This window comes from Equus asinus, chromosome 9, assembly GCF_041296235.1.
Source record: "Equus asinus isolate D_3611 breed Donkey chromosome 9, EquAss-T2T_v2, whole genome shotgun sequence".
Classification (NCBI taxonomy): domain Eukaryota; kingdom Metazoa; phylum Chordata; class Mammalia; order Perissodactyla; family Equidae; genus Equus; species Equus asinus.
Window position 1 is genome coordinate 39,021,492 of NC_091798.1, and position 21,483 is coordinate 39,042,974.

The following is a 21,483-nucleotide window of genomic DNA, read 5'->3' on the forward strand; positions in this document are numbered from 1 at the left end:
TGTGGATCTTCTGGTTTTTCACCTGTCTGCCAAAAGAAGCTGTTGGAGGTGATTCTTTCTTTCCCTCATGCTGTCTTACTGAGCCTCACATGGAATTTATTCGTTTGAACATGTAGAGTGACTTTAAGCTCTTTGGTCCCTGGATTTCAGATCACTGATCACTTACGTGGAACAGCTATAAACAGACTGGTCACTTGATCACTTAGAGACTTAATTATTATTCATGAGAGATACAGGGAAAGAGTTATTTAACTGATTTTACTTCTTTTCCTTCAAGGATGAGCAAAAATGTGGAAGAGTAAATAAAGTATTTTTATTACAAAGTTGATGTTGACTTATTTTACCATCCCTCATTCACATTTTAATCATTAGGAAAAGTCTCCTGAGTATAATAGCTAAATCTCTGAAAAAGGGGCAAGGAAATGGAAGAAAAGGACTATTAAAAATAACTATTTATTGAAGATTATAGTGTGCCAGACATTGTGCTAAAAACTTTCGAGATTATCTCACTAAATCTTCCCCACAAATCTAAAAGGTTTGTACTATAATTATTCCCATTTTATAGATGATGAAATTGAGGCTGAAAAACTGAGAAGTAGTGGCTTCCCCAAGGTTCCTCAGCTAGTAAGTGACAGAGCTATACCAGTTTCTTTCTTTCTATAAGTAGAGTTATCATACCTCCCGGTTTACCTAGGATAGTCACAGCTTACATCTTGTAATCATTAATGGTGTCCCCTTTCCATCTCAAAAGTGGACTGGACAAAAACAATTCATATGGTCACCCCATCTCAATGTTTCTCAATCATGGTACTATTGACGTTGTAGGCTGGAAAAGTCTTTGTTGTGGGGGGCTGTTTAGCAGCATCCCTGGCCTCTATCCACTAGATGCCAGTAGCAGCCCCCAACCCAGGCAACAAAAAACAAAAAAGTCTCCAGATGTTGCCAAATGTCCCCCGAGGGACAAAACTGCTCCCAGTTGAGAATCACTGCATCTAAGGCCTATGCTCATAAAAATTTAACCACAGAAGGAAAATATAGTCTATTTGCAACAGAACATGTACTATGAACTGAACCTACTTATTACAATGGCTGGTATTCCCCTGTACTCAATAAAAGTTAATTTCTTGGGGGCATTATTTCGACTTCTCAATTGTAGAGAAGTACAAGGGCTAAACAAACAATGAACAAGATGCCTGGAGAGCTCTAATGATAAAAATTAGTTTGTTGCAATTCTTATTAAAGAAGACTGAAATAACGCACAGGGATGTGAACCAGAAACCTCCTGGCTGCCCATTCTAGTAATACTATGGAGTTTGATTATTGATTCCATTGGGGGTTATGCCTTTGTAATGAACATGAAAGCCAGGAGACAGCCAGAGAATGACGCAGTAATTTTCATACTGCAGCTTTCCTCAATAACAATAGCAATGATAATCAGTGTTCTATTTTCTCCTCCTCTTATACTTAGAAATGACCACCATTTCTTTCATACCACCATTTTCCATTTATTAGCAATAACAGAGGAAATACCAATAGCACCAATTAAAAATGAATCCACATGACGTGTTTTATCCTTACAGCTGTAATAACTAGTAACTAACATGGATTGGAAAGCACTTTGCAAATGTAAAAAGTGCTGTACAGATACATCATAATTATCATCATTAATAAATTAGCCCGATTCTCCTAGTATTCAAAAGGCACGTAAGGTCAGATACATGGGTTTCAGTGGGGCAAATGATCACAACCTACAATGTAGCAATGGTTCACATGTGCTGGCAACAAGTTTTACCCCATGCAATCCTGCAGAGCTGAAGTTACACACCCTTCAAAATATGGGAGAATGAAGCTATAAGTAGACAAAACAGGTTTTTTTTTTTTGAGATTTAATGTTTTTGTTTTAATAACAGACTCCTACCTCTTTTATGTTAACTTTTAAAAGATAATATAATTAATCAAACTTCTAAATTGTACATTCTAACAAAATTAAAATTTCTTATTTAAGGTGACAGTAAATCTTATTCTTTTCTATGACCTGATATTCCAGATACTGTTAGAATTTCAAAGCACTCTGTGACTTCAAAGAGGCCAGATTGGTAAATTTTGTGCTTGCACACCCTCAGGGAATATCTTCGGTATTCATTCCAGAATTGTTACTAGAAAAAAACAGCTTTATCCATTCTCTTGCCAGCAGGAGTCTTGGCAAGAGAGAGCTCTTGGCTGACCATAAATAAAATTCCTTGAATCACCAGTATCTTGATTTAAGAAAGAAATTTTACTGTGTCTTTCATACACAAAAGCTGATTAACAATGGTTAAAAAAACACTACTCCACTTTTTCACAGGTGTACAAAAGGAAATATAATGGAATTACATTCAACAATAAAGCTTAAAGTTCACTCTAGGTAATAGTTGCATTAACATTCACATACACAAGCACAGAGTAAGTATATTTCAGGAGTCTTATAATAGCATACAGCATACATATGGGAGATTGATTTCAGGGAATATCAGAGGTGTTAGCAAGATTAGCAATTCAGAGTGTTCTAGAAAAGGAAAACTAAACCAAAGAGAAGGTGTAGGCTAGCACACCAAGACAAATCACAGACTTAGAGGACTGAAAAGTCTGCTCACTGTATGTATGAGAAAACAAGATTTTTCTTCAATTTCTGGGTCTTGATATAGTGGGCTAGAGAAGGTTGTGTATTCAAAGTGCACATAATTGTTTCTTAGAAAAGAGAGAGAGAAAGGTCCTTTTATTTAGTAATTAATACATGCAAGAGGCAGCCCCAGAGTGACCTGAAAAGAGTAAAGCTGTGATTGGCAGGTGGCCGGTATAATACAGATGTTTCAGGCAATTCTCTTAAAGCACTTCTGTAGCAGCAATGATCATTTAAATGGCTGTAGACTGAATAATTCTCTTCTGAGGAGAGTTTAGGGGAATTGTATTCATCATATTTCTCTTTAAAGATTTATAGTTATAGATTTTCTCTTTTTTTTAAATAAATCTATCAAACAACAAACAGCATAAAGTGAGGTGTTGGGGTTTTCTTTTTTCTTTTGCTTTTGCATATGTGTCATTGGAAAAGGATCTGGCCTTTTCATAAACATCGTGTGCAAAAGAATTTTTAATAAAGTGAGCACGAGGACATATACAGGAAATACATCAGATCTGCTTCTGTTGACCTGGTTGGCCCCCTGTTAAACACTGTACTATTCGCTTGTAGGTATAACGCAGGTTTTAGGTTTAATGACACCACAGCCAACAGGCTTTAGGGGCTTCTAAAGCCTCGTCAGTGGGAGTAGTTTTGTCTGCTAGAGGGTGGCCACCGTCTCTTGAGTTGTAAGATTTAGAAAGTCTGGTCCCTTTTAGTTTCACATTTCCCCTCCAGACTGGTAACTCCAACTGTTTATTTGCCTTTCTTTCCCAGCCCTCCTTGCGCCAATTAGTCTAATCTGGCCCATCCCAGCCAATCTCTGGCACTCACATACCCCCGGTGGCCACACATACCCAGTGGCCACAGACACCCAAGCTGCTCAATCTCAAAACCTTTCAGCCTGCCCTGCAAGTGTCATCAAGACAGGATCCCCGGAGCACAGGGCAGAGAGTCCAACCTCTCACTGGCGGGGCTGGGAAGCCTCTCCTTTGCGGCGGAGGAGAAAGGAAACTTGGGTCTGCTTTTTAGGTTCTGAAAACAAGCCAGAGCGGAGAGAAAGAGTTAACACCAGACTTAGTAAAGCTTTTCAGACAAAACCTGTTAAATGCGATCTAGACAGACACAGGGAACTTTCTGCAGATTTCTGAGGTCTCTAAGAGAGGGCTCAGGTGGATAGGAGAAGGGAGAAGGGAGTTGCTACATGGGAGAGATTTGCCATTATTACAAAAACTGGCTAAGTGGCTTGTTTCCATTAGATGACCTCACTGGTCACTGTTGTCAGTCGTGCTGTTCCCTTTCTCTTTTTTCTCCTGGGTCTTGTTACCCTTCTTCTTTTTCTTCTTTTTCTTGGTCTCTTCCTTTTTGCCGAAGGTTATGAAGTCACTTTTGTCAATTTGGCTGTTAGTAGGCTCCTGCCGGATGGAGATGATTGCAGGAGATCCTGGGATAATGAATTTGTCTGGCAACTCACCGGGACCAGGTTGTTTGGGGTTGCCTGGTCCGTATTTAAAGGTCCAGCTGTTGCTGTTGACACCAGCACCGACTGGAGGGGACACCTCTCCTGCTTCTGGTTCTGAAACACAAAACATCACAAGTCAGTGATAGAGTCAACACATATCTTCCGTGCCACACTAGTGGGTCGAATACAGAAGAAGCTGCACACAGGCCTGGCCCCCAAGAAATCGTGGGTTATTTCTTCAAGCCTGAAGGTAAGGCCAGTGTTTGGAAACAAGCAAGAACTCAGATTTTCTCACCAGAGAGTCCTGAAATCTAATTTTCTAGGAACATATTTTTGTTCATTGTGGAGAATTTCCTAAAGAATGTGGTTGTGATGATCTTGCCTGGGAATGGGGCAGGAAATGTACTAGATTAAAGCAGACTATGCAATAAAATACCTAGGAATGAACTTAACAAAGGAGGTGAAAGACCAGTACATTGAAAACTATAAGACATTAATGAAAGAAATTGAAGAAGACACAAATAAATGGAAAGACATTTCATGCTCATGGACTGGAAGAATTAATATTGTTAAAAGATCCACTCTACCCAAAGCAATCTATAGATTCAATGCAATCCATATCAAAATTCCAATGTCATTTTTCACAGAAATAGAACAAACAATCCTAAAATTTTTATGGACTCACAAAAGACCCAGAATAACCAGAGCAATCTTGAGAAAAAAGAATAAAACTGGAGGCATCATGCTCCCTGATTTCAAACTATATTACAAAGCTATAGTAATCAAAACAGTATAGTATTGGCAGAGAAACAGACACTTAGATCAACGGAACAGAATAGAGAGCCCAGAAATAAACCCACGTATTTATAGTCAATTAATTTATGACAAAGGAGCCAAGAATATACAATGGGGAAAGGACAGCCTCTTCAATAAATGGTGTTGGGAAAACTGGACATCCACATGCGAAAGAATGACACTGGACTGATAATCTTACACTGTACACAAAAATTAACTCAAAATGGATTAAAGACTAGAGTGTAAGACCTCAAACCATAAAACCCCTAGAAGAAAACATAGGTCATAAGCTCCTTGACATCAGTTGTGGCAATGATTTTTTGAATCTGACACCAAAAGCAAAAGCAACGAAAGCAAAAATAAACAATGGGATTAGGGGATGGCCCGGTGGTGTAGCAGTTGAATTCACGCACTCCACTTCAGTGGCCCAGGATTCCTGGGTTCAGATTCTGGGCACCAACCTACACACCACTCATGAAGCCATGCTGTGGCAGCATCCCACATACAAAATAGAGGAAGACTGGTACAGATGTTAGCTCAGCGACAATCTTCCTCAAGAAAAAAGAGGAAGACTGGCAACAGATGTTAGCTGGGGGATAATCTTCCTCACACACAAAACCACAACGAGACTACACCAAACTAAAAAGCTTCTACACAACAAAGGAAAACATCAACAAATGAAAAGGTAACCTACAGAATGGGAGGAAATATTTGCATGAAAGGCAACTGATCTAAATATATTCTGCATCATCCAGATGATGCCCCCCAAACTAAGAACTGCCAAGGGATTTCAGAACCATTGTCTGCAATTGCACTCAAAAATCTTTAACTGTCTTTGGCTAAATTGGGAAAAAAACAAAAAATGAGATCCTAAACTAGAAATACATAGTGTAGTTTCAGATGTAAAAAAAAAAAAAGCAGATTATGTTACTTTTAGTGTAGGAACTAGAGAAAACTTTGACTACAAATGTCTTTTGACACCTACTCAAAACAAAAGATAAAGTAGTTGAGGAGACAGCCCTGATGGCCTAGCAGTTAAAGTTCTGCACACTTCGCTTGGGCTGCCCAGGTTCTGTTCCTGGGTGCGGAACCACACCACTTGTCTGTCAGTGGCCATGCCGTGGCAGTGGCTCACACAGAAGAACCAGAAGAACTTACAACTATACACAACTACACACTGGGGCTTTGCAGGGGAAAAGGAAGAAAAAGGAGGAAGACTGGCAACAGATGTTAGCTTAGGGCAAATGTTCCCCTGCAAAATAAATAAATGAATGGATGAATGAATGAATAAATAAACAAATAAACAAGTTGAATCAATTATTTAATCCTAATTCTATTCTAATAACCTTGAGGGGTAGTAGAATGAAGCAGAGAAGAGAGGGAAAGAAGTGTGGGTATAGAGGGATACCATGCAGCATAAGAGGATGGAATCCTGTTGTAAATTGGGCCTACTTGTTTGGGTAAAGCATTGGGAGCTAACCTTACTTTCTAAATCCAGCCCCCTCTCTCAATGTGCTCACAGTCTAGTTGGGACACACACTCAAGTGACTACAAACCAACTTGATAAATGCAATAACCAAGGTATGTGTAAAGTATTAAGGGACTCCAGAGGAGAAAATTATTAATTATACTTGAGAAAGTCAAAGGAGATTCCAGAGGAGAGGTGCAATTTGCACTGAGACTTAGGGAAATGATTGTGCAGCCACAGGGGTTTTCAATGCAAAACTTTTCCAGGAGCCTAGTTGGAAGACACACCATAAAGTAAACCAATGACTTCTAGAAGAGAAGAGGTCAGAGAGGAAGAGTAATGGTCTGTTTGAGCAAAGTATTCCTAGTGGCCATGACACTGGAGCCCTTTGACATCACAGCAGTGTTCATGGATCTGACACTGCTCCTCTGGTGGAGTCGTGAAAAGTTCCAGCAGACAAATCATTTACGTTTGATTGCAGTTTGGGGTGGTCCACATCCGCTACTTCCATCTCCTCACCTCCCATCACTTCTCAGTCTCCCCCAATTTGACATCCCTTGAGCACTACTTTTCTAACACTGCTCATGCCAAACTCACTAATTATACTATTTCCAAAGCCAGTGGTCACATTTTAGTCTTCATTTTACTGAACCTCTAAGCAGGATTTGTTATCTTCTTGAAACACTTATTTTTACGAGTTCCTTGTCAAACTGTACTCCTGACCCTTCTCTCAGCTGTTCTCTGTCAGTTTCCTTGCGGGATCCTCCTCACCGGTGTGTTGGAGCTTCCTTGGGGTTGGCCCTACACCTTCTTTCTCGTCACTCTCTCCTTCTGGGATCTCAGTCTTGTCCATGGGTGTACATACTATCTAAATATGCTAATGAGATACAAATTTATATTTAAAGCTGTTCGGGCCGAGGGCAGGCCACCCCAAAATATTCCTCAATAGCATATTGATTATTTTGAATTAATGTTACTTGAGAAGCAAAAAGGGCTTTCTGACCCTCCTGTCTCTGTTCCCCCTGAAAGCAGGAAATAAATCTCCCATGTAAGGGTGCTCTCCCTGCAGCCTTATCACGCGGTCAAGGGAATTCAGGCTGAGAAGGCTGCAGAAGCAAACCTTGCTAATTTACTGCCTCAAGCCTACACTCTGCTTAAATTCCTAACTGCGTACCTCAAATCTAAGTTTCTTTGTCCTGTTATTCCTCACAAATTTGTGTCTTTGTGTAAAAGATTTATATACTGCCTGCTTTGTCCATTCTCCGAGCATCATTTCTCTATAGTCTCCAACATGTATGTATTAAACTGAGTTTTTCTCCTGTTAATCCGATCTTGTGTCACTTTTATTATTAGCCCAGCCATAAAAACACAAGAAAGGAAGAAAGGAGATTTTCCCCACCCTGGCAAGGCCCATATCTCTCTGTGCTCCAGTCTCACATATCCCACTGCCTATCTGGTTATCTCTTCTTGGAGGTCTCATGGGCATCTCAAACTGACGGAATCTGAAATCCCACTCTTGATTCCTCTCATCTATTCCTTTCTAAATCCCTCCAGTCTCAATAAACGACACTTCATTCACCCCAATGCTCAAGCCAGAAACTTCAGAGCTAGTCTTCATTTTTCTCTACTCTTCATTCTTCATTTATAATATATCAAAACCTGTCACTTTTCCCTCCTATATCTAGGAGTAGATATAGGAGATATAGGATTCTGCCTCCAATATCCTATATCTTGTGTAAGGGAGGAAGACATTTCCTCTACCCACTCTGGGTCCTTCTGTGGACAATGAATTAAATTCACATGAGACAGAAGAACAGGAGAAAATTAAACAAAGCTTTATAACATGTATACATGGGAGAGGCTCAGGAAACATGAGCAACTCAGCCAACTGGCCAAGGCTACCTGTTTAAGTATCTCCAGCTACAGACAAGGAGGACGTTTAGGGTAGTGGTTTGGGTCTTCAAAGGGGAGGAAGGCAACCCACATGGAAATGGAAAAGCAAATGTTTGGTACATAGAACTTTGATAGAAGTGGGCTTAGCAAGGATCCTCCCAGTCTACAGGAACCCAGAGTTATCTATGGTGATGACTCGTCCTGAGGACAGGCCTTTATCTTAAATTTCTTCTAGGCAGTGGGGGAAAAAGTCGAATGTTCTTGCTGAGTCTGAGCCTTTATTGTCTGCAGCTCGGAATAGTCTGCATACCAGAGTGGCGCATCTTGGGGCGACCTACCCTGAACCCCATCACTTGACTTTGTCCTCTTCTCCCCATTTTCACTGCTGCTGCCTTCTTTCAGGACACCATTCTTTCAGCAGTAGCCTCATCCTTCCTCAACCTGCTTCCACTTTTGCCTCTTCCTACCTCTCCACCTAGGAGCGACAGTCATCTTTATTCCTGAAAGACTTCTTTTTTAAAAAACTGGAGTATAACATACATACAATAAAATCCTTTAAAAAAAATAGAAATTAGATTATATCACTCCCCTGCTTAAAATTATTCAAAGGCTTTCTATGGCCTTGAGGAAAAAAAGAATCGAACTCTTTAACATGGTTTATAAGGCCCTTCAATAATCTGATATATTTTTCTTCTCTAATCTAATCTACAAGTCTCCCTCTTACCACTATCCTCCAGCCACACAGGCCTTCTTTCAGTTCCTCAGACAGCCCTTGGGATTGTTTTCGCCTCACCATCTGTATACATATGGTTTCCTTTTGCCTGGAATGATCCCCTCCATTCTTAGCATGACTCCTCATTCTCAGAGTCTGGGCTTAAATGTAACCTCCTCAGAGAGGCATTCTATGACCATCCTAGGCAAGCAGCACCCTCTTCACCCCTTTCTCTATCACTGTGATGTCCATAGAGGAAGAAAATCTATCTGTTTTATTCCCCAGGGTATAACTAGTATCTAGCACAATTCCTGGCTCATAACAGATGTTTGATAAATACTCGTTGGATGGATGAATGAAAGGACTGATGTGAGAAGTAGAAGTGGTCCCCACTCCTTAGTAGATCAAACAACTCTCTACTGGCGGCACTTTCGGAGTCCCTGAAGACAGTGAGGTAATGCATGTAAAGAGCTAAGCCTGATCTCCAGCACAAGATAAGAGCTCAATAAATAGAACCACATATGGGCAACTATAAATGGCACAGCTCTTGGGGCTAGGAAGGCAGGGAAAGGATGTTACAAATTTAGTCCAAGAATCAGCAGGCAGTAGGGAAAGGGAGCAAGAAACTTTTTTCTCTCCCCTTAACCCCTTCCCTCTACCATACTTCCCCTGGCAGGGCTGACACTGCAGCTCTTTGAACATAGGGCAGTAACAGGTATTTTTTCTCTGAGACTGCCTAATTTCTTTGATCCAAGATAATCAAATCTGCAACTGAGCTCAGCCAGAATCTGCCTGCTTACCTTTCAAATACAGGCCCAGTCCCTGAGAGACAGAGACAAAAGCAAGAAATGTATTTAAAAGCCTCTGATTTGGCGTCTAGGAGAACTGGGTTTCAACACCACTCATACTCCTCTGATTGCTCTCACAGAGCCCAGGATGGAAATTTTTTCCAGTCACAGCCAGAACTCTGCATGAGGGCTTTAAGACTGTCATGTGGAGATGCACAGCTCAGAGATAGCTTTATCTTGCAGAGTTAAAGTACATTAATGGCTGTGCCTATTGGCCGAGGGAGCCCCTCACAGCAGGACCACTAAGAGTTAATGAGCTTCTCTTAACATGTCTTTGAGCTTCTCTGGTCTTTGCTGGGAATCTGAGTTAGGTCTGACTCAGCCGAAACTCCAAGAAGCAGTCAGAGACCCATTCAGGTGTATCCTCCTCATATTGAGCTTCTGCAGAGCAGAACAAGATCTAGTTTCTCCAGTCCCTGGCAGACCATTGTGCCCAACCTGTTCTGGCTGTTGCGTAAGCAAACATCTCTGCGGGCTCATTCAGGTGAAGCGATAGCTTAAGGATCTGACAAACGATATTTCCTTTTGGCCAACAGCACTGAAGACCCTTGGTCAGCAGTGCCTATAATTTGCTGTGACTCTGGGACAGAATCAAGGAGACAGTCCCCTTTAAAAAAGATGAGAAAGAAGACATACCATTTCCACCCCAAATCCCAGCCCAGGGCCAGTCCCAGCAAATGGTCAATCAAGGGAATGTTTCTTCTTTCAGTGCTGCCTCCCTTCCCCCTTCCTGGGACCTCCCACAACTCCCCTCCCCTCTGCTCCCAGAAACCCAGGCAAACAAAGACAAGACTGAGACACAGTCAAGACCCAAACGAATGGACCTATTAGAGCCTAGAAAGAGGATTTCAGACACATATCAAGCAGGTGTAGGTCTGGATCCTTTAGCCAGAGCCATGACATTTAGATTACAATTCAATAGGATTTAAAAGTTTTAATAGAATATGATCATAATTTTAGTAAATGTCTTTCCTTTTTTTTTGGTATTGGCCAATTTCTCCACAATTGGCAGGAATACATTTAAAAATCAGAACAACATCCTTTTTTTTTTTAAAGCATATAGACCTGCAACTTTAAAAACTGCCCTCCAGGGGCCAGATGGGCACAGATATTAGCCCAGGGCATTAGCTCAGGGCCAATCTTCCTTAGTAAAAAGAGGAGGATGTTAGTTTAGGGCTAATCTTCCTCCCAAAGAAAAACACTCTGCCCTCGGGAGGTAGCTGACCATTTCACTTAATCCTATAATCCACTTTAGGCACTTCCCTTAGACACTGCCCAGGGTCTTCTTGGCAACACTCCCAACTTCCCTCATTCATACTAAACTAACTCTGGCTTCTTGAGTTCACGGAGTTTAGTCTCAGTGACCCAGAATGATTGGGCTGGGGGCTTTGCCAATGCAGATGCCAGGGAAGGTCCTAAACACTGTGAAGCAAAATGCCAGACTTATAAACTCACCCCCAACCTTATTCTTTCTTTTTTTTTTTTTTTTTTGGTGAGGAAGATTGTCATTGAGCTAACATCTGTGCCAATTTTCCTCTATTTTATGCGGGATGCCACCACAGCATGGCCTGACAAGCATGCTAGGTCCCTGCCTGGGATCCAAACCTGTGAACCCCAGAACACCCAAGGGAGCACTTGAACTTAACCACTACGCCACTGGGCCGGCCCAACTCCCCACCCCTATTCTGGACTGCTCTGGACAATCAACTAAGGCCAAGAGATGTTTTTTCTGATTTTCCATAACAGAACAATGCAAAGTCATTTTGACCAAGGATATTACTTTCAAGAAAGCTCCTGGAGGGGTATAGGCTGGAGAATGCTGAGGGTGTTTAATTCTCTTTTCCTCTCTTCATCTTGCTTTGCTCTTTTGAATTTGAGGGCCTGCCTTGGCCCTTTCACTTAATAGTACATAGTCCTGGGCAATTTACATAAATATCTCTGAGTCTCAGTTTCCTCATCCATAAAATGGAAATGACCACTTTCCTCTCTACAAGTTACAGATGTAGTTAACATTTACTGTGTCCTTCCTGTGGCTGTGGCACTGGGCTAAGCAGATTTGCATGCAATATAATTTTTGCTCCATATGAAGTAGATTTTGCCATATGAAGTAGATAGTGCCAGTATCCAGGTCTGTTTTATAGATATTTCTTTTTTATAAATAAAAACACTAAGGACCAATGGTCACATGGTTACTAACTGGTGGAGGTGGGGACTCAAACCTAGGCAGTCTCACTCCAGTTATGAGACCCACGTCTGAGCTGTATATGAAGACCCTTTGAAGAAACTCTGAAGCATTATACAGATGTAGCAATTACTATGATTATATCTGTTTTGTCACCATTTGGGAGACAGAGGTGGCAGAAGCCTCTAAGCTAGCATCAGTTGCAGGAAGGAATGGAGGGGGGGGGGGGAGGGATGTGGATTCAAGAATGACAAGCTCAGGAAAATCACAGCCCAGTCTGCAGGTTTCAGCCCCGCCCCTTCACTCCCCATTCATCCCTTTGTTACCATCTCTGGGATTTTGGTGCTGAGGTTAATAAAGAGCTTCCAGAAAACCCATCATTTTGATTAAAGCCAGAGACTATCTTGCCAGACAGCACTCTGGAGCCTGCCTCCCGCTAGGTCAGTGCAGCCAGCAAAGGCTATTAAATGATTACAGCCGTTTCCGGCCGAGCCAGACAGCTCCCCTGGACTGCTTGCTCTGTGGCGTGGGCTGCTGCTGCCGCTGCCTCTGGCTGCCCAGGGAAGAGTCAGGGCACAGAAGGCTGTGCGGATTCTGGGTTTGCAAGAGAACATCCAGGCTTTCTGCACAGGGACATCCCACTCCTCCCCCTTCCTTGACTCCTCTCCTTACCAGAACCAGCCACTGCAGGCTTTCATGCAGCTCTAATTTCATTTGAGCCTTCTTTGGCTTTGAGCAACCATTTCATCTCTCTCTGTCTCTGTCTCTCTCTTTCTCCTTGTATGCGTGTGTGTGTCTGTGTCTATTTGTCTGTCTATCTCTTCGTGTCTCTCTCTTTACCAGAACTTGGCAGATTATAGAATTATACATGCTCAGCCTGATCAAAAGGCAAAACGCATCCACCGTCAATCAAACCCGCTGAAAGACCAGGTCATAAAACATCTCTAGCTCCCGTCCCACCCCCATCCCACCATCAGTGGGGGGTGTGGACTGCTTGGACAAGCCCCGCCTCCTCTCCCTCACCTAATCCTTTATGAATTGCACACGTTAATCTGAGTAATTACAGCCCACAAAACAGGAGAACTATGGTCTGCAACCCAAATCATGTCTAGGATCAGAGAGACAGGGAGAAAGCTAAAACCACCTGGGTGAACATTTCTAGCATTTCCCCCCTGCTTCTCAGTCCTTCAATTGACAGTGGAAAGAATTTTCCATGGAAACAAGAGAATGTAAAATTATCCTCCCTGTCTTCTGTAGGGCCTCAGGCTCTATAATCGGAATACTCAGTTTAAATCTGGCTACATCATGTAAATTATGTGATGTTTAGCAAATGATTTAATCTCTCTGGGCCTCAGTTTTCATCTGTAAAGGAGACAATAACATCCACCTCATAGGGCTGTTATAGGATTAAATGTAATTATCCTTATAGAGCACACAACACAGTGCCTGGCACAAAGTAAAAGCTCATTAATTTTACTTGTTAGGTCAGAGCAGCAGAAGATTCACTCATTTGTTTAAGGAACATTGATCAATTGTTTATTACAGGTCAGGCAATTTATTAAGCATTTTGCCTATATGTATTTATATATAAATATACAATATATTTATATATATATTATATGCATGTATATATTTTTTAAAGATTTCCACTTTATAGATAAGGAAACTGAAGGCTTAAATTACAGCAAGATGATTTGCCCTGAATCACACAGGGATTTGGTAATAAAGCTGAAAACTTATTCTCGCACTGACTCTCTGGCTCAATAAGACAATTTTTTTTTTTTTTACTTCTTGCGAAGACTTGGGGATCAGGGAGGAGAGAGGGTTGAGCTCAGTTCCCAGGCCTAGCATTCTGATCCCTAGAGCAGCTGGGAAAGGATGGTGTGTATATGATCAGAAGGTAGGCTTGGTGATGGGGAAGCTGATCTGACACCACTCCCCAGAGGCTGCCCCTCCTGGGTGTTTCACCCACTTTGGGTGGGTTGAGTGATCTGGAAGATTTTGTGGCTATTTGGTGCCTCAGGCCACAGCTGGGCTAATTTTCAGTAATCTTGGAGCGGAAGAGATAAATACAGTGGCATATTTTTAAAGCCACAGCTCTTGCTTTGTGCCCAAAATAACTCTGCCATTTCTAGGTTAAGAGTATAAAGACATCACGTGCTGTAAACCCAGATTCAAAAATTGGAATGGCTAGTCTCAAATCTTCCTAGCTTTCCATAGTCAGCCAAAAAAAAAAAAGAATCACATTTCTTCCTTCCGTGACCCCCTAACCTAGCAGGGCTCAGGCTGCATGGTTTTCTCCATCTTATTTCCTGGTTGGTGAAGTCCCTCTGGGTCTAGGGAGAGCAATTTCCCCTTACAGTCTTCTTACAATGCCCCCTGCCTCGGCCTGCTGTTACAGCCTGAGGTTAGCAGAATGCTTAAAATCAAGGTTTGGGAGTCACAGAGATTTGAGCCGGAATCTCAGATTTACCACTTATTTGTTGTGTAACCTTGAGCAAGTCACTTGGCCTCTTAGCCCCATTCTTTCATAAGTGAAACAAAGATAACGATATCCATCTAATGGGATTGTGAGCATTAAAAAGAGACAATGCTCATAAATCACATAAAACGATGTCTGACGTGCAGAAACTGAAATAAAGGACAGGTATTATTACTCTGTACTAGTCTGCTGAGGAACCTGTCTCTCCTCTAACAGCCTATTCCTGGATGCAATCCTTCCAGGAACTCTGTTTTCCAGGGGCCTCCTCCCATGGGGCTCCGCCCCTCCCAGGGATCATTAAAGACATCTAGCTGTGAAGTTTTCCAGCTTAGAAATGGTTGCTAAGTAGGGAGCCATCCTCCAGAGCCCTCCGGAGCAGGCAGGAAGGAGGCAGCTTAGACATGGCGGACAGCACGCTGGACTAGGTATCAAAAGGACTGGGTTCAAATCGCAGCTCCACCATTCTGCTTTCTACTATTTTCTTCTACACAATTTGGGTGACACTGATTTGTAGTTTCTTCATTTCTAACATGCATATAGTAGCTTCCTCCCAGAGGCACTGTTACTCATTCAACTAAATTTATTTATTTTGTACAATAAATTAGACATTGTGCTAGGAATTAGGGATACGGATATAAATAAAATTAGAACAGGTACCCTGCCCTCAAAGAGTTATAGCGTAGAAAAAGACAAGTAAATGAATGAATATAATACTGTTTTAAGGAATAAACAAAGTAGAGAAACTCTGACACAAAAATGGCATTAAACTTTCTAGAGATGGTGTTTGCAGAGGTTACGAGCACAGGCTCAGAAGTCAAAGAGCCCTGCTTCAGATCCCGGTCCCACCACTTACTAGACAGATGTGTGACCTTACTTAACCCTAGGTGTCTCAGTTTCCTAAGCATTAAAATGGGTATAATAATAGACTTATCTCTGGGGGCAGTTATACCTATTAAAGGAGTTAATGCATGTACACTGCTTAGAACAATATCCGGCGTCAGCGCATAAAACACAGTTAAAGCGCTTAATACAGGTTAGCTATTACTGTTGCTATTCACAAGTAAATGCTCTCATCTCTCTGCTCCAGTGCTTTCAACTTTCCAGGCTAAGTCTCTTGACAACGATGTCACTGAGTTAAGTGACACATAGTCCTAGCTAGAGCTGGGGGTCAGAGGGACGTGCACAATAAATGCTGTCCAACTCCAGATGAGAGAGTGACAATTTGATATGTTCATTCCCTGTAACCCAGTAATTCCACTTCCAGAAATCTATCCTCTACAAAGTGCATAAAATATTTGCATAAGAATGTGCATTGCATTATTTAAAAAAACATAGATACCAATAGGAAACTGGATAAACAAGTTATATTATAGACATACCACATAGTATGGTCTTATTAAAAAAGAATGAGGCAGCTCTATATGTAATGACTTGGAAAGGGGTTTGTCAAAAAAAAAAAAGCTGTTTTTAATATGCATAATATTATTTCATTTTGCTTTTTGAAAGCCTACATATTTAAAAAAATTCATACACCAATTATGTGATTAAAAATTAACTTCAAAAACATTTGGAAGAGTGAACCCTAGTGTAAACCATAGACTTCGGGTGATAATGATGTGTCATGTAGGTTCATCGATTGCAATGAATGTACCACTCTGGGGCTGGGTATCAATAGTGGGGCAGGCAGTGTGGGTGTGGGGACAGGGGAACTCTCTCTACTTTCCACTCAATTTTGCTGTGAAGCTAAAAGTGCTCTAAAAAAATTAAGTTTATTATTAATTAAAAAAATATTTGGAGGATACACACCAAACTGTTAACAGGGGTTGCTTCAGTAAAAGGGAGTAAGGCTGAGGAAAACTTGAAAATTTTCATGCAAATGATGCTATATTGTTTAATATTTACAACAACAATGTAGTTGCATATTATTTTATAATACAGTACTTTAAACTTTATACTCATAAAAATCTGGAGGATATACCCTAAACTATTGGCAGTGGTTACTTCTGGAGAGTGTGACTACAGGTAGGGGCACTATTGATTCTATTTCAGTTCTGTACAGATTTAGTTTGCTATGATTTTCATCATTGCATAATTAAATCAGAGAGAGAGACTAAAAAGAATATTAGCCCAGCCTCTACTTGCTTAACCAGCTGCAAATTCAAAAACCAGCTGAGACAAAATGTCACTGTCCCAGATAGGCTGGACCCAAGACCAGCTCAGTAATTTGCAGGGCCCAGTGCAAAATTAAAATGGGGGTCCCTTGTTAAAACATTATTAAGAACTTCAAGATGGCGTCAGCATGATATTAAACTAAACAGCGCCCTTCTAAGAGCTTGAAGCAGCCTTGCCTGGACCCCAGAACCCGCCACACCACAGCCTGACAGTCAGTCTTCCCAATGCTGTCACACTGCCTGTCCCACCTGAAACTGCGAGAAGCATAATCACTCCCTTAACAAGAAAACTGCTTCTGGCTTTGGTTGGGTTTTCAAACTTTTCTCCTCTACCCTCCCCCCTTACTTTGTTACAATCTGAGCTTCTTAAAATTTGGCAGGAATCCCAGACTCTGTGTTGCTGTGTCACTTCTCAGCCTTGAGCAACCATTTCTAGACCAGCAGTGATGTCCCTGCACGGAGGGTATAAAATGGAGGTGCCGTCAGAACACTGTAGCAGCAGGAGGGCAAGAGAATGAGTGTCATCCGAGACAACCTCTCCACCACCACTAACCTCCTGCTCTGCACTTCAGTACATTCCATCTAATCCAGCAAAAACATTTTGAATCCTATTTACTGTGTGCCAGGTATTGTGCTAAGTGCCAGGAGTATTAAATTGAGTCAACGATAACATTTTTGAGCGCTGACCATGAGCTAAGCACTGTGCTAAGTATTTTGCATGCCCTGTCTCTTTTAATCCTTACGGCAGCCCACAGTCTTTCCTCTTTTACACATTAACAAATCGGAGGTGCATGATTAAGTGGGACAACAGAGATCTGAGTGTGCAATGCCATGCTGCCTCCCTTAAGAAGCTAATGCAAGGCTGGGGCCCGCCCCGTGGCGGACGGGTTGAGTTTGTGCACTCCGCTTTGGCGGCCCAGGGTTTCGCTTGTTTGGTTCCTGGGTGCGGATGTGGTGCCACTCATCAGGCTATGCTGAGGCGGTGTCCCACATGCCACAACTAGAAGGACCCACAACTAAAAATATACAACCATGTACTGGGAGGCTTTGGGGAGAAAAAGGAAAACCAAAATCTTTAAAAAAAAAAAAAAAAAAAAAAGAAGCTAACACAAGGCAAAATTTAAACAAACCTGCCTTTCACTCTGCACATTTTCTCAGACATGATCAGACCAAGCCACCAGAATCCCCTAACATTTCCAAGGCCTCTCCTTTTCACAAAAGTGCTGCCTTCACCTCCCTTTTGGTCCCACATTTCTAGACACTCAAAGTTTCCACTCTGTAGTTTAGGTAGAGAAAAACACTAAGTTGATTGCTCACGAACTTGTCTCCTCATAGTGCAGGTTGATTTTTGAAGATTCAGTAGAGCAAAGGCGGCTCCTTTCTTAAAAACCAACCAACCAACCAACCTTCTGGCGGCCCTCCACTGCCAACAAACAAAACTGTAAGTTCTCCTGCAGGATTTTTTAAGGCCCCACAAAATCTGACTCCAGTCTATCTTTCTGATCTCATTTCCCAACAGCCTTCCATCCTTCCTCACCCATCAAATGTACTCATTCTATTCACCAACATTATGCACTTATGATTTGGGAGTGGGGGGCCCTGAATTGTTCCTTTTGCCTGTAACACTTCTTTCCTACATCCTACTTACCATCCCTCAATACCCAGTATTAAGTATCACATAATCTCTGACCTGGTCCCCTAAATTCCCAATTCCATCTTCTGGATTCCTATAACATCCAGTATTCATGGTTGCTAAGGGAGGCTTTGGGCCCTATAAACACAATTTGGGGGGCCTCTCAGGAAAGGTGAACCAGCTTACCATACATACATGGGGTTTGTATTGAATACAACATAGACAGACTCTGGATCCCATTCTGTACTGACATGCCCTGGTAGTTTGTCCCAGTTTCCTTCCCTTTCATTGCCCTGCCTATGCCTGGCACAATTATGGTCCCTATCACATGACATTGCAATATTTCCACCTCATTTCTCCACATTTCTGTCTTCCCCCACTAGATTATGAAGACAAGTCTGTGTTAGTGTTATATATGCATCACCTAGAACAGAGACTGGCCTTAAGCAGGTCTTCAATAAATGTTTGTTTAATGACCATATAGAAGGTTCCAATCAAATTCTATATTGAAGCCAAGCCCAGGAAAGCAGTCTTGGATAGGATACTCTAATACTTCCTTTCTTTATATGTGTGTGTGTGAGAGAGAGAGAGACAGAGAGAATGTGAATGAATGAGGATTTCAAAAGAGAACGCTGGTGGTAGTGATTAATGGTGGAGTTCTAGGGATCTGCCTGTGAGGTGGGTTTTGTGCGGATCTTCCCAGCGCCCTTCAAATCACAGCCATTTAGAAGGCTAGTATCCTGAAGGCAAGGTTGTGACCCTGAGTGAGAAAAGACCAACGAAGCTAATTTATATCTCTAAATCCTGAGATTTAGAGACAGGATGCTGAAGAGCTCATTATCCCTAAAGAAATTTCCTCAAGATAGATATTCAGAATCACTTTGTACTTGGGCCAACACAGGGAAGCTGACAGGACACTGATCATTGATTAAACACAACCCCACTTCCTGCAGACCACAGGGACAGCAGCTGGATCACATCTCAATGACGCCAGAGCCTACAAGGATGCTGGCCTCTGAGGAGGCTCTTTCCTGGATCTCATGCCTCACCACTGTCAGATGCATGAGGGGTGACTGAATCTCCACTCAGAGCTACTGAGGGGGCTGAGACGCTCTAGGCTTTGGAGGTGCCTAGCCTGTTAGGACCTCAAGGAGATAACTAGTGTGAGGATAGGTTTGTTATACAAAATGCTCCTAAAAAACAAACAAACAAATCCTGAGTCCATCTGTATCCATAACCACCCTGGCCCCTGACCCTGACACAGGATGCATCATTGAGGAAAAGCAAGTGAGATTTAGAAATACTGATTGAAGTACCCCCTTGCCCCCGCTGCCCACAACCCCCAATACACACACACACACCCTGATCAGGCTCTGTACTTTCTTCTTCATGGAAGTCCCAAATATACACTTTAATCTGCTTTCACCTGGACACAGATGGTGGATGCATACAGGACAGGTAATAGCCGTTGCCCCTGTCTCCTGGCATCACCTTGGGGACAGTGAATTTCTGCTAGCCACCATGCCCTTTAATTGACTCCTTCCAGATTAGCCTGTGGATGAGCCAAAGAGTACTGTCCTCCCCTGCCTGCTCCCCAAATCTTGGAAAAATACTCCTAAGCTTGGGACAGAAGAGTATCTGTTAGCCCTTAACATAATAATGTAGTGGGAACCATTTCCCTCCACTCTCCACATTTCTGCCTCTGCCCATAAAGAAGGTTACACCCACAACCAATACTTCCATCCTTGTGGGATGTGCTAGGAAGGGGGCTCTCACCTTGAGCTCCACTTCCTTACTTACTCTTCCCAGGAAGGAAAAGTTGTTTGTCTGATTGGGGAGATTATCGTAAGCCAGACTTTAAATGGAACCTGCTTCTTGACTGGGCAAAGTTAGCATCAACAGTCACTGTACTTTCTTAATACACCTCTCCTCTAATTCTCTCTCTTTGCTCTAGCTCCGCCTCTGTTTGGTAATCAAACCAGGACAGCTCCCCCTCGTCACCAAGGGAGGGGTCTCCCATTCTTGATTTTCTTCCCTTACATTTGGGAGGTTGGAGGGCCTGGCGTATTCTCCAGACCATCTTTACCAATAATAAACCTTATTCTGATCTTTGATCCCTCAGTTGTCTCCTTGCATCTCTTCTTAATTAGTTAAGATTTAGAGGGAAAGAAGGTGATTAATTAGTCTCCAGCAAACTTCCGGCAATTAATAGACTTCAAAAGGCTTTTAAAGTCTAGTTCACACTGACTTCATCCTCTTCGTGGTCCTAATATGCACCTTATTTTACCTTCCTCTCTACGAAAATTTACACACACACAGCCACCACTGCCTAAACATGAAAGACCCTGTGGTAGGCAGAATAATGGTCCCTCAAAGATGCCTACATCCTAATTCCTGGAACTTGTGAATATGTTAGGTTACATGTAAAAAGGATTTTGCAGATGTGATTAAATTAAGGATCTTGAGATAGAGAAATTATCCTAGATTATCCAGGCGGGGCCAATGTAATCACAAGGGTCCTCAAAAGGGAAAGAGGGAGGCATGAGAGTCAGAGTTAGAGAGAGATTTGCTCGTGCATGCTATACTGCTGGCTTTGAAGATGGAGGAAGGAGCCACTGAGCCCAGAAACATAGGCAGTCTCTGAAAGCTGGAAAAGATAAGGAAACACATCTTCTCCTAGAGCCTCCAGAAGGAATGCTGCCCTGCCAACACCTTGATTTTAGCTCAGTGAAACCCATTTTGGACTTCTGATTTCCAGAACTGTAAGATCATAAATTTGTATTGTTTTACATCACCTCGTTTGCGGTCATTTGTTAACAGCAGCTCTAGGAAACTAATACAGATTTTGGTGCCTGGAAGTAGGCTGCTGCTGTTACAGATAACTAAAAATGTAGAAGCGGCTTTGGAATTGGGCAGTGGGCACATCCACAGGGAAGAATTTTGAGGAGCATGGGAGAAAGTGCCTAGATTACCTTGAACAAACTGTTAGTAGAAATATGGATATTAATGACTCTGCTAGAGAGGACTCAGATAGAAGTGAGGAGCACGAGAGGGAAAACATATATCATCTCAGGGAATACCTAAATTGCCATGAACTGTTGGTAGAAATATGGACATTAAAGGTGCTGTCAGCGAGGACTCAGATGGAAATGAGGAACACGTTATTGGAAACTGAAGCAAAGTG

General features: G+C 42.1%; 1 protein-coding gene across 24 annotated transcripts in view; it reads right to left on the reverse strand.

Annotated features, from left to right (window-relative positions):
• Nucleotides 1–1,480: 1,480 nt before the first annotated feature.
• Nucleotides 1,481–21,483, reverse strand: part of LOC106823749 (protocadherin alpha-C2) — a 190,143-nt gene continuing 170,140 nt past the window's right edge. For 14 of the 24 annotated variants that reach the window (XM_070518098.1, XM_070518099.1, XM_044780640.2 and 11 more), the window contains exon 4: nt 1,481–4,229. In XM_070518098.1, coding sequence (XP_070374199.1) covers nt 3,919–4,229 — 311 coding nt within the window. In that variant the 3' untranslated portion in view covers nt 1,481–3,918. The remainder of the gene's footprint in view (nt 4,230–21,483) is intronic. The other 10 variants (XM_070518106.1, XM_070518109.1, XM_070518100.1 and 7 more) reach the window with 1 other exon arrangement.